This window comes from Plectropomus leopardus, chromosome 21, assembly GCF_026936395.1.
Source record: "Plectropomus leopardus strain MGB_pleo_1.0 chromosome 21, ASM2693639v1, whole genome shotgun sequence".
Classification (NCBI taxonomy): Eukaryota; Metazoa; Chordata; class Actinopteri; order Perciformes; family Serranidae; genus Plectropomus; species Plectropomus leopardus.
In genome coordinates this window covers 9,877,999-9,891,612 of record NC_142196.1, presented here as the reverse complement: position 1 = coordinate 9,891,612, position 13,614 = coordinate 9,877,999, and the positions used below count along the sequence as shown (strand labels likewise).

The 13,614-nt window shown below is 38.5% G+C and overlaps 2 protein-coding genes across 2 annotated transcripts; one reads left to right on the top strand and one right to left on the bottom strand.

Annotated features, from left to right (window-relative positions):
* The first annotated feature begins 3,522 nt into the window (after positions 1-3,522).
* Positions 3,523-10,136, top strand: psme1 (proteasome activator subunit 1). Its single transcript, XM_042510800.2, has 12 exons — positions 3,523-3,602; positions 3,729-3,768; positions 4,045-4,077; positions 4,175-4,237; positions 5,240-5,341; positions 7,117-7,165; positions 7,824-7,921; positions 8,175-8,243; positions 8,358-8,425; positions 8,860-8,914; positions 9,196-9,282; positions 9,909-10,136. Exons 2-12 carry the CDS (start codon positions 3,736-3,738, stop codon positions 9,987-9,989), a joined length of 738 nt encoding a protein of 245 aa, XP_042366734.1. The 5' UTR covers positions 3,523-3,602; positions 3,729-3,735; the 3' UTR covers positions 9,990-10,136.
* On the bottom strand, positions 8,448-13,301 carry fitm1 (fat storage inducing transmembrane protein 1). The gene is made up of 2 exons (XM_042510016.2): positions 12,655-13,301; positions 8,448-11,047 (listed from the first exon to the last, which is right to left on the bottom strand). The coding sequence occupies exons 1-2, from the start codon at positions 12,939-12,941 to the stop codon at positions 10,381-10,383; spliced, it is 954 nt and encodes a 317-aa protein (XP_042365950.1). The 5' UTR covers positions 12,942-13,301; the 3' UTR covers positions 8,448-10,380.
* Between the last annotated feature and the right edge of the window lie 313 nt (positions 13,302-13,614).

Below are 13,614 nucleotides of genomic sequence, written 5' to 3'. Positions count from 1 at the left end.
TTCTCTGATAGGACCTGCAGAGTCAGCAGCCAACCAGAGACTCCCAATGCACATGGAGAACACACACACACACACACACACACACACTCACAGTAAATGAATGCATGCTATACAGCCACAACTGCTGCAGTCCATGATTATGAAAGGGAACATTCAGAAATGCAGCAACTGTGAAAAACTAGCTGCCACATGATTTAAAGATCCCATATTATGTTCATTTTCAGTTTTATTCTTGAATTTTGCCTTCATCCAAGAACATGTTTACATGATTTATTGTTCAAAAAACACTATAAGCCTGTAACTCATGGTCTGTCTAAAACGCCTTAAGCCTCCCTGCTGAAAAAGAACAGTTTTCTCTGATTAGTTAGTGTTTCCAGATCTTCCACATCTGGGCTTTTGGTGTCTCCTTCCCATCTTTTTCATGTATGGAACAGCACTTCTGAAGCACGTTCTATCTTCATTGACGGTTTCACTGGATTTGCATGTAGGCAACAGTTTGGGTCGGTGTTCAATTCCTGTCAGCTGATGTTATCAACATACACTGCAAAACAGTCCAACAGGAAATACACAGCGACCCATTGTGACCCATTGTGTTTCTTCAGGGAATCCCAACGGCTAGTTTAAAGGCACACTGTGCGTTCCAATTCCCATACTACAATACTATATAGTTGGCAGAAAAGATTTAGTATGTCCAAATACATAGTATGCCAAACGCAGTATGCCAGAAATACCAGGATGTTCTCCTACATCCAATCAGATTTTGCAGTATGCAAGCCAACATGCTTTTCTGGCTATTCTGACCCACAATTCTCTGCACAGCAGAAGATTCGTCACATCAACTGAGCCACAAACAGTTGACAGAACCCACAATGACAGGTGACTGCACATTCAAGTGACTGATGACTACTCGACTCGAATGGTAAGAATAGGAATATTATTTGTTGAAAATAATCATAAAGATTTCCAACAACAAAAACTAAAAATAATAATGGCAGAGAAATGCATATGCAGGCTAATTTCATTGCCGTGTATATAAAATGTCAGAATCTACGATGTACGCAGTTATATTTCAAAGTTTTACATTGCAAAATAACAACAGCAGAGCCCTGTGGTTTAATCTCCATCTCTGCCGAGTTTGGGGAATAGTGATTTGTTTTATCTCCATAGTAACAGATGTCTGAGAAAGAGGGTCAAAGTTCAGGGCACAGTGTTCTGATGATGTCCTGATTTTGTGTATACTGAATGCATCAGTACATACTTGTAAGGGCAGCCGTAGTCTCTACTAAAAGTAAAAGGAAAAAGTGTGCGATTCTGAACACACCCACAGTGTTCAAACATGGACTGTGTGCATTTCTCTGTGAAGTGTGTTTTGATACTCTCACTGTATTTATATAGTACTCCAGTCTTCCCAAAAGTCTGAAGAACTGACTGAACATTTTACTAAATTTTGCAGTTTGCGGGACATTTCTTGTGTCTTATTTTGTTCTTCCTGTGTTTTCTTTCTTTTTTTTTTAACAAATCAAATCAATTTTCTCATGTTTTAGACGTTTAAATAAAGAAAACTGATGTCAGTTCAGGTGTTAAAGAGTTAATAAAGCTTTCTTGCTGTGCTTGAGAAATATGAAACAGCAGAAACTTCACATTACGTCACATTTATTTAGCAGTTACTTCTGTGTATAGCAACTTCAAGTAGATCTTGACGAATGAAAAATTAAAAACCACATGCAGAAATACAGTAATATAATGGAAGTTTCCATCAGGGGTATAACTACTTCACATTTCAGTGCAAAGGAGCTTTTAGACATGAAACTATACATACTGTTACATTGCATCAAGTTAATATGGTCAGTGTGTAACTGTGAAGGGGGATAATAAAGTCCTGTGAAAACACTGCAAAGTGATCATTTACTGACATGGTCACGAATCCTAAAGTTCTCCGTCTCTGCCTTCATTTTCTCGCTGCTTTTTGTTCATGTACACAACCTTTGTCCGCAGTATGTCTCAACAGCCGAGTTCTAATCACTCACTCAATCACATCAAAGAATCAATAACTAATGGTACCGGCACTGTAAACAGGTGCACCCTTTGCTCTTTGGATGCCTTTTGGCATATTGATGGCATGTAACAGTGCAGATGACCCAGGCTGTGTTTACAATGGGAGGCTCTGACGTCCTTTCTGTCCACTCAGGGACCTGTATTTGTTTTAGGCTTTAACCTGACTGCGTGAACCCTCGGTTCTGTCACACAGCTCCTGATGAAATAGCCCACGCCACAGCAGATGTACATCAGCAGATCCCTGAAATACTGGTCGTAGTAGCAGACACACTTTGGCCTCAGGGATCAATACTGAGATAAACGTGTGCTCTCCTGCTGCTACTGGGATTGCAAAAACCAGTGGGAATTTTTCTTTCAATTTTTGTTGACCTTTTATGCCAGGTGTATTTTTGTTTTAAATCCATAATGTGTTTTAAATATGCAACTTTAATAAAGAAAAGCTCTATTACATTTTACAGCTGATTATTTTTAATATACATTTTACAAAATAATCTGTCTTTGAAATTAACTGGTTCATACAGACTTTGAGATAAGCATAGTGTTTAGATAAAAAGAAAACACACACACAAAAGAAATGTCAAATACAATACAATTGCAGGCTTATTCTGGTGCTGTTAATCATTGTCTATTTTTTTGTAATTTGTCACAGAGCACTTTGGTTTACTCCACTTATAGCAGCAGCATCACCTAGTGGATATAGTTAGAAATTACAGAAAAATGTCTGAAATCCACTGCAATAATATATATATTTGTGTGTGTGAGTGTGTGTGTGTGTGTGTGTGTTTTACTATTTTATAGGCAATATTAGTTGATGCTTCACAGCTGGTGGTAATCAGTTGTGTCAAGTTAAACAGAGTTGTAACATTTTAGGATTTGAACTCCAATAGTTAAATTTAGAGGAACATTTTTGGATGACCCTGAATGCAGAGAATAAAGTCTTATCTAGAGGTTTTTTTTTTTAGTACTGTATGATTTTTAATAAATAATAACGCAATCTTCCATAAATGAAGGACATGCTAAATACTGGGGTTTTGTTGTTGTTTTTTTTTAAAAAAAATTTTAACAGGGTTAGCCCAAGAATTTCTGAACCTGTTACAGTTTAGTAAGTAAAATTAAATAATTCTAAAATAATACATATTAGTTGCTTTAAATATAATACAGAATTAATATGTATTGATTGTACTGATCTAAAAAAAAAAAAAAAAAGCAACAATTGTAGTTTCACTTTTTCATTGCCACGGACTGGACTCTTTATTTTCCACTGTAAACAACATTAAATTGTAATAATAATAATGATAATAATAATAATAACAAGCTAGAATGAGATAATGGACATGCCATTTCATACACAAACACATTTCTCTGAGTAGATTTATGTATTTAGGTTATCTAGATTATTTCCCATCACTGTCTCTTTTATGGGAAATGAAATTGCTGAAAGCTTCCTGAAAACTACAAATCACACAATGCAACACGATCATTCGATATGGGTTTGGGGAAAGTACGGAACTATCTACTTTCATTTTCGCTTTTTATGCTGAGTAACTGTGAGTACTGCTCCGTGTCGTGCGTGGTATTGAATTGCACAAATAAAACGTTTATTATTCTTTCTGGTAGCTTTGTTGAAGTTTAAACGCGTTTATAAACTTAATCAAGTAACTTTTCATCTGCAGAGACGACATGGCTTTTCTTTGTCCCGCGTCAAAGAAACAGGTGAGTGCAGATGTCTGCTAGCATGATTTAAAAGTGCTATAAAGCGACATTTGAATCCACTTTCCCTTCAAAGTATTGACTGGCGAGCAGCTGTTCAGATAAGTGTTTGTTCTGATAACCGGACAGATAGCAGGGGTCATTTGACTTAAGCAGGTAGTTATCGGGTAATTAGCTGTAAAATGTCTGTTAAGATGCTCTGTTTTCTTACATTTTGCATACAGCGACAGTGTCAAAATATCAACAAAAACGTTGATAACTGTCATTTCTTCATTGCAGGTGGATGACTTCTGCCAAAACCTCACAAAGGAGGTAATTTATCCAACAGTTACAAATCCCCCCCAGCTGTCACATGCATTAATGTTTGTCACGATGATATGAACAGTGCTACTTTTCTTTTTCATAACAGGCAGAGCAGCTGCTTTCTAAATTTTTCCCTCAGAAGATTGAGGAGCTGCAGATGCTGTTGCAGGTATTAATCTGTGACTTTGTTAGCCACACCGGGGGCCCTGCAGGGGTTTTTGGGTTACTTTAGCAAAATAAGGAGACTTCCTGTTCTCTTCCTCAACAACAACAATAATAAAATCTTTTATAATGATGTTTTTTGAGACAAAATTGCAGAGATGGGACCCAGTAATTGTTTTGCAGGATTCAAGTAAGTCTCAAGTCTTTGCACTTAAGACCCAAGTGAAGTTTCAAGTTCTAAACTTTGGGTTTCAAGTCCTAAACAAGTCAAAATGTGCGCTTTCCCAAAAGTAATGCCATTTAAACAACAAAGTAATAATACATTTAATATACAAAATCACAAATGCTAAAAAAATTGTATTCATTCATTAAAACATATTTGTTAAAAAAAATACTTAGCATTACTATAATAATAATATTGATGATATTAAAACTATTCTCAACTTACGATTTCTTGTGTGACGTAAAATGTCAATGTTGGAAGTTGTTGCATCTCTGTAATTTTCAACCCACACATTTTGAGTACTGTAATGTGTTTCTGTTGTTGTTGTTGCTGACCACTACTCTTTGTATGTGAACAAAATTATATTTAGCATATTCTTTTACAGCTTTTACTCAGTAATGTAATGTTGGGTCTTCATGGTTCTCTATTGCAACTTGATTGGATGCTCAAACAAAGTGGATGTGGAGAACTTGCTGAAAGATAATCGTTGTTGACTCAGGAAATGATAGAAATTGATTGATTTGTTGCACTTTTTTAAATAATATAAATTTTAATCTTTGGACTTTGGGAAAGGTTTCAAATATTATTAGGTCAGAAGGCTCAAGTTCAAGTAAAGTCACGAGTCACTGGTGTTTAAGTCCAACAGGAGCTGCAAGTCTAAAAGCATCAAATTTGTGACTCGAGTCTAAGCCATGTGACTTATGGGCTGTTTGAGAGTCATGTTAAAGGATATGTCAACCTGTGAAAATATGTCAAAAGTAACAGGGACTTTGTGTTCTTTGTCAGACATCATTCAGCCGTGATAACCTGGGATCTCTGAAGGCTCCGCTGGACATCCCGATACCAGACCCAGCTAAAGAGGAGGCCAAGCAAAAGAAGAAAGAGGAGGTATGTCCCACGCTCTGTAGGTTTGAGGCTGCATCGTCTGGAACGCCAAAGAAGGGAGCGTGCTGGTTGAAAGAAGTCTAAATCTTTTGAAGCATTAGAGTGTTCAAGGAATAATTCACTTTCCAAATGGCAAAGAGCATATATGAGCTCCTTTACCCTTTTTTTTCTCGACTTGAGTCTCCTGTTAGCTGAAATGATGAGTAAAGAGAGTTGGTGGGGTCATTATAGACCTGCGTTGCCTTTGTGTGGATCAGTAGTAAAGGTTTTGGCAGTGGCAGTTTATTAAAATCGCCCAGTAAGACGATGGTATCGTCAGCGGAGTAAACAATAATTTCAATCATTAAATAATCATTCTGCAGTTGTATGTTCAATACAGACAGCCCTTCCAAACAGGAAACTAAACTAAAAGTGAAACTTGCCTATGCTCTCTTCAGAACCAGACAAAAACAATAATTTTACCTCGCTAAATACAGTTTAATACTGTCTCGATTGATAACTTGTTTGTGTTATTGTGTGATTTTGGTAAATTCAAATTAAACCTTTATAATTCTAAAGTCACACAATAACACAAACCAATGAACGGACTGAGGCGGTGTTAGACCAGCATTCTACATGTTCGGCAAGAAAATAATGATCATTTTTGTCAATGGAGTCTGGAATTAAAGAGAGCAGACAGTTTGATGTTTGGTTCAGTGCCCTGTTAAAAAAAAGGGCTGTCTGCTTGGGAAGTACAGAGCATATGACTGTATAATGAGACTTGGATTATACTGCAGGCGGTGGGTTTTGCTGTTTGATCATTTGGGGAGTGAAGTATTCCTTTAAGACATTTATTTGTTTGTTTTTAGTAATTGCCTCTAGGTTCATTTTTGCCATTACCTGCAATTTGTGAAGAAGTAATTGCTAAATTAACAACACTTTCGGGGATTCAAGGATGCTGAAAAACCTACTTCCGAGGGTTTAAGAGGTTGAGAGGAAAGTCAGTCCCAGAGCCATATTATATAAATGTATCAGGCTTCATAATAAGGAGTCTTAGTCAAGTGTTTTATTTTCCTAACCACTGAATTTCTTCAGGACTGGAATCCTCAGTCAAGGGTTTATATTTAGTGTTTCACATTAGGCACAACATTGAGTCCCCTGTTACCATGGCAACCAATCACTGTGCAATTTCCAAGGACTGCTTTACAAATTGGCAGTGAGTGTGTCTTTTATTTTGGGAGATCTTTAAAGAATCTTAATTAACCTGAATTAATGTGGTTTTTTGTGTGTTTTAAATCATTTTCATGTTATATGTTGATAAGAGGAGTACTCAAAGGAATACCCGAAGTACCCTGCCCGTGTTGTATGCAGTGCAGAATGATCATCGGCTTTAAGGTGAAAGCAGAAAAGTCACTTAAGGATAGCATTTGTTTCCCCTTTTATTATACCCCCTATTTATACAGATGTCACCCCTATTTTGGCAGATGCTGCCATATTGCACTCATGGATGTAGATGAGGAAAAAGTGTAATGCTGCCAGTGTCTTTAGTTTTATGTGGGGAAAAATGGGCTGAAAGAGTATTTGGGATCATAACTTGAGGCTGTTGGAGTGCATTCAGAGGCTGTGTTCAAGGAGCCGGGACTGCTGGAACTAGGTTACATTTCCTATACAAAGAAAAAAATCCAACAGTTGACATCTTCATTTAGCTACAGGAATAAAAAGCACGTGGGAGAGCTGTCTGAGAGATTAATAGGCAGCGAAAACTCTTTGACCTGCTGCCTTCTGTTCTTATGTTGCAGAAGAAGGCGAAGGAAGACAAGGACAGCGATAAAGAGGAGGAAGATTCAGGTAGAGATGATGACGACAAGTAAAAAATTTTTTGCAGTTTTCTGTACATGAGCATATGTGTTACGGCATTAAGGTGGTACTGATGATAACATGAATGTGCACTGGTTTATGAAAATGTTTATATGCCAGGTGTGATTTGCAAAATCAAATTTGCCTGCACATTGTAGTTAACTATCATAATAGCAATCTTAAAAGCATGGAATATTTATTAAAAACATATTTTAAATACAGACCCATCAACCTGTTCACAGAGGTGTCTTCCTCTCCCAAACAAATGCACAAACCAGTAAAAACACAGAATTACACTGTTTCAGCTCACAAATGGTGATCTACGTAAGGACCTGCTCCCTATGTAGATACACTCATTCTAAGGTAACAAAAACACAATAAATCTTATTTCCAGGAGATTAAAATGAAAAAAAAACACACTTATTATATTGTGTTCCATTTCCGCCAGTATTTCCCCCTAAATCCCTCACACTGGAACTTTAAAGCAGGATTTACTGATACTGATTTACTGAAAATTTTCATTCTTCATGAAATTGTTTGTGTGCACGCTCAAAATTAAAAAGGAAATCCTCTTAGAAAGCAAGTCAGCCAGAATATGCTGATATTGTGACTTTTTGTGAAACATATTTGGGGATGTTTTGTCCACCAGGGCCTCCTTGTGGTCCCATCTGCAGCAACGAGCAAATAGAGAGCCTCCTGCAGCTGGTTAAACCTGAGATCCAGACACTGAAGGAGAAGCTCAACACGGTCAGTCAGTCTCTGCAGTCGCTTTTTTAGCTTCATTCATACCAAGAAATCAGTCTAAGCGTGGTTATTACCTTAACTTATGTAACAGATGGGAGGGTGTGTGCCAGCAGTTACATAAACAGTAATGAGGAGTGATATTCTCTCTTGTGTTTAACATGAGGCATCTTAATAACTGTGAACACTATGACAACCACACTGTATATTTTGTGTATTTATTACGCTATATATTTAAACATTCCGGTTTTCCTGGCAGGTGTCAATGTGGGTGCAGCTCCAAATCCCTAAAATTGAAGATGGTAACAACTTTGGAGTGGCTGTACAGGTTGGTAACCGGTGATGATGTCATGAAGCAGTAGAATGATGTTTCGCCTCGTGCTGCTGCTTTCTTGTGTAAAAGTATCCATTTAGGATTAACATTTTAGCTTTTGTCCAACAGGAGAAAGTGTTTGAGCTCCTGACAAACACGCGCACCAGGATCGAGACGTTCCAAACTCAGATGGCAAAGTAAGAGCCCGCACCAAAGCTGCTCATTTTTTGTGTATTTTTTTTTATTTATTTGAATGATTAACAAAAGACGCAGTCAGGCTAACAAGACGCATCATCTCTTTCATCAATGCACCCACGCCCACATGGGTGTTGTCAGTTGTTCTAGCTGTTTATCGACTCTGTTCAGTTTGCAGTTGGGAACATTCGTGTTGTTAATTTGCTGAGATCATCAAAGACCAGAAACAGTTTTTGGCATCATAAATGTGTAGCAAAGTAGCAAAAAAATTACAGCCTCGCTTTGATCACAACTGGATGGGATTATTTTTTAGATATCACAATTTCAAAAACAACTTGGACACTCACTCATACTTAAGATGATAAGACAGTAATATATCCTGTTTATGACTGTTAAAAATGAATGCCAAGTAACTTTTCTTTCTTCCGTTTGTCAGATATTTCAACGAGAGAGGTGATGCTGTGGCCAAAGCCGCCAAACAATCCCATGTGGTCAGTATCTCATGTTGTGTACCTTGATCACAGTGGCACATTGTACTACGTGTGTGTTAATTATCATATACTCAATGTTAGAATAAATTAAGATAAAATAGGAATAAATTAAGAAAAAATATATGACTGCTCATAGTGTGCCACCTGCACACTGGATGCTGTATTTGTGTGTAAAATAATGATTTATTATGGCAATGTTCTGCTCTGCATAAATTGGGTACATATATGATGTGCCATGTGCTGTATGTTTTTGCATATGAACTATGTGTTCACTGCCACAGGGAGACTACAGACAGCTGGTTCATGAGCTGGACCAGGCCCAGTATTCAGAGCTCCGCCTTGTGGTCCTGGAAATCCGCAACACATATGTAAGACACCTACGCCCTGTTGTTTACTGTTAGGTTGCTTTTTTAACATTTCTGTTGTGTTAGATCATGTTTGTGTTGAAAAATCTAAAAATGGATCCAAATCTGATTGTGTAAAAATCGTCAACAACATACAACTGATGAGGACAATCTGACTGCGTTACATTCTGCGTACATTATGTGACAATTATAAATCAAATTAATATACCATCTGTTGCAATCATGCACTGTACTTTGAATACAACAACCTGCACGTCTATAAAATATTCCAGCCGTGTCCCAGCAGCAGGGATGGTAGCTAAATGGAATCCATTCCTTCTTAATAGGAGGGTAATTAAACTAATTGCTGTGCTTGTGTTAAATTGATTGGCGCTCCATCTCCTGTCCATTAATCACTGTTTGTCTCCTTCCTCTGGCTATTGTCCTCCTGTGTTTGATGCTGTTAATGAACAAGGCGGTACAGGTGATGATGAAAGGAGCTGTTTGACACGATTACGGCTGTGGATCTGGGCGTCCCCCTCTCTTTTATAACTGCCTCTAACCTCAGACTCTCTGTTACATGCTGTAGATCTTTCTCATATCTTTATACATTTCCACTGATGTCTCTCTCTGTGTCTCTCTTTCTGCAGGCTGTTCTGTTTGACATCATTACCAAGAACTATGACAAGATCAAGAAGCCCAGAGGAGACGGCAAGGCTCTCATCTACTGAGACTCCAGCACACTCCCTCTCTAACAAGATACAACTAGTGTAGTATGACACTCTGGTAACAGTACACAGGCTCCGACAAAAATGACCTCTTTTCTTACCATGTATTCATTTTTGTTCAGATTACAAAATAAAGCAATATGATTCTGATACCTCTGTCTGCTCCTCATTTGTCCAAATTTGCTATTTAAAATCGGGTTTTAGACTTTTTTTTAGACATTTATAAATTTAAACCTGCATATTCATATGATGCCAGAGTTATGTGGCAAATCACAGTTTTTACAGGTGATATGCTACATTCTTTACACAAGGCCATTTTCACTTTCCAAAACTTGAGCCTGAGCTTTCAAGGTCACACCACATCACCAAATTATCATCCTTTGAGCGTCTCACACTACTGAGGCTGTTTGTCCGTGGTGGTGAAAAGTCCATCTCCCGGCAAACCAGGACAGCCCCAGCTCAGTTTGAGTCTGTACCACCCCTGATAGAGTCCTCTCCATCCCAGGTAGCCCAGAGCTCCTCCCAGCTGCTGGGAGGGGAACTTGGGGAAGTGTGCAAGCAAACACAGCAGCAGGAACATCCAAAGAGCGAGCAGACTCACACACAGGAGGAAGATGAACCTCAAAGGGGCACCGGGCGACCTCTGCGGACATTTTGTTTGAGCCAGGTGAAGTCCAAAGACAGATATTTCCTCCACGAGCAGCAGGCAACACAAACAGATGATGAGGACGTCCTGGGACACTTCGTAACCTCTCCACACCATGCCGGCTTTGAGGCAGGAGGCCTTGGTTTGGTCTTCATGCAGGAGTAGGAGGGGCTGCAGAGAGGAGGCGGTGCCTTGGATATCCTGGGCAGGGGTCACAGGTTCATAACATGTTCCTGTTGCATTCTCCAGCAGGGCCAGGAGGCGCTGACAGCCCCACCAGAGCAACCCCACGACCCCTATCCGAGAGAGGTGGCGGAGGAGGAGAGAGGGAGAGCGACGGGCTGAGACGGAGAGGAGGAGGATGAAGGACGCTGTGAAGATGCAGGTCCAACCCCAAGTGGACCTAAGGAACTTTCTGCAAGAGAGCAGAGATAAGTGTTATATATGTATACATATATATGCGCGTGTGTGTGTGTGTGTGTGTGTATACAGTATATACATATATATATATATATATATATATATATATATATATATATATATATATATATATATATATATATAAAGCCATTTAAAAAATGCAGCCCCACCCAGTTAACCCTTTGAAACCTGTAGAAGTATGCTATAAGCAAGAAAAGAGGAAATGACCCAAAAATTATCCAGAAATTACTAAAAGGGATGAGAAAATTACCAAAAAATTTATTTAAAAATAAAAAAAGAATGTAAAGAAACACACACATAAACAATACTTGGAAAACATGCTTACATTGTAATTATAATTATAATAATTCCGTAACATAATTTGAAATATATAATGATGATAATTTAAACGTTTTCCCTAGCTTTTTGAAGATATTTTTTTTAATCTATTAATTTCTTGTAATTTGCGGAATACTTCTTACCAAGTTGCTCATTGCCTTTTCCCCCATGTTTTCAAAAGAAATTGCACCAATTTGGTAAGGGTTCAAAGGCTAAATACTTGTGAAAGGCATCTAAAAGCAGCACAAGAAAAGTGATGTTTCTCTAGGTTTCAAAGGGTCAAGTTTACATATTTCATACACGCTATCTTACACACTGCACAGCATTTGGATATGTTAATAGCTGAAGGTAAATACAAGTTCAGCAAGAACGTTCATCTTTTGGAATCCACTCAAATTTATTGTGCTGCCAAAGGCTGAATGATTGCTCTGCTAATGGCTTCACGTCATGAGTTATGTACGATCAGAGCGCATTAAATAACCCCACAAAAAAGCCTCATGGGCATTCACTTCATGTAGAAGCTTGTATTACCTTTATGAACCTGTCATTTAAAAAGTGCAGTTTGATACACACCAACAGAAGCCGGACCAAGTCACGAGCAAGTCTCGAGTCTTGGTACTAAAGTTCCAAGTCCTTAACTTTGAGTTTTGAGTCCTAAACAAGTCATGACATGCTCAATGCCATTTTAGCAACACAGTGATGATATAATAAATTAAAAATATATATAAATACAAAAAAATACATTTGTGAATACAAGTTAGTTGGAAGTTGCTGCATTTCCATCTGTAATTTACATAGTGCAGTCTGTTTTTGGTAACTATTGCATAGTTTTTGTACACAAAGTTATCTTTGGTATGATTTTTCCAGCTGCTGTTCCAGTACTTGACAGTTAAAATAATCCTTACCTACACCTCTAATATGCAGTAATGTTTTGTTGATTATCTGCCATGTTCAGCCATGACACACATAACTGACAGCACTGACTATATTTGTTTTGAAAATGCAATTTAAATTGTAACTTTTAAGTGTAACATGTCTGTAATGTGCCAGGTGAGTTTAGGGACATTCATCCATTCAGAATGGGTATTAAAGAAGCATGCAGGTCCAACTGAAAATCATGCAGCCACTTCATTCATTTTCAATGGGTATTAAAGAAGCATGCAGGTCCAACTGAAAATCATGCAGCCACTTCATTCATTTTCAAACAACAGCAACTATTGGTAAATATTGGATTTCCATTTCAAAGCAGAAACACAACCATACCTGTAAAGGTAATGGTTGCTGTTAGCGAAGATGCTGTACTTTGACACCCAGAAGCTCAGCACAGGACCAAACAGCACCAAAGCAGACAGCATCAGGTGGAAATGGCGTCTGACCAGGTTACTTCCTAAAATCCTGGCCAGTATGTCTGTCACAAACACCAGAGCAGCATTCAGCAGTCTGAGGATGAATTTTCCCAGCAGAATCACCTCTGCAGCCATCTTATGTAACTTCTCCAAGTTGATCTCTGGTGTGGAGCCATTTGAGGAGTTTTCTGTCTTCAGATCCATGTTTATCTGCTGCGTTCGTCCACTTGGTGATTTGTTCTGCAGCTTCAGATTGAATTTTGACAGTGTTTTCCTCTTCTGTGTGTCCAATTAGAGCCGTGTAGTGGAGTCTGCGTCGCTTTCTTTTGTCTTTGAAAGGCACACCAGTCCTGCTCCGGGAGCCTTTCTGCTTTATCGCTGACAGGCGTTACAGGAGAGCACATGGTTTATAAAAATACAACCCCTCTGTCCCCTTTACCCCCAGACACCCTCCCCCTCCTCAACACACAGTCAGAGTGTGGGCATGGCTGCTGCTGCTGTAACTGACCCCATTATTCTCAAAACAATGATCCAACCCTTTGGGAATCTGATTCCCAAAGATTGCAACTGATTCAAAAACGGGACACAAATTTTGCATGATGGCTTAAAACAACAACTTTGTAATGAGACCAATGGTGTGCTGCAATTACATTTGCATTTAGAATCAAAAAAGCCTTGTCTGTTCCTGCATAAAGAATCACTCTGACATTAAATGGATGGCTTGGCTCCTTCTTTGGTTCTCCTTTAGTCTCTCCATTCTTAGAATCAGCTGCTGGGGCCAAAACTAATTTAAGTTATAAACTGTTGCCAGTCTGCATTTGGCGTCACGAACAGCTGCGTTTCTCACAGCACTTTGAGCCCTCTTTATTTCCAGGCC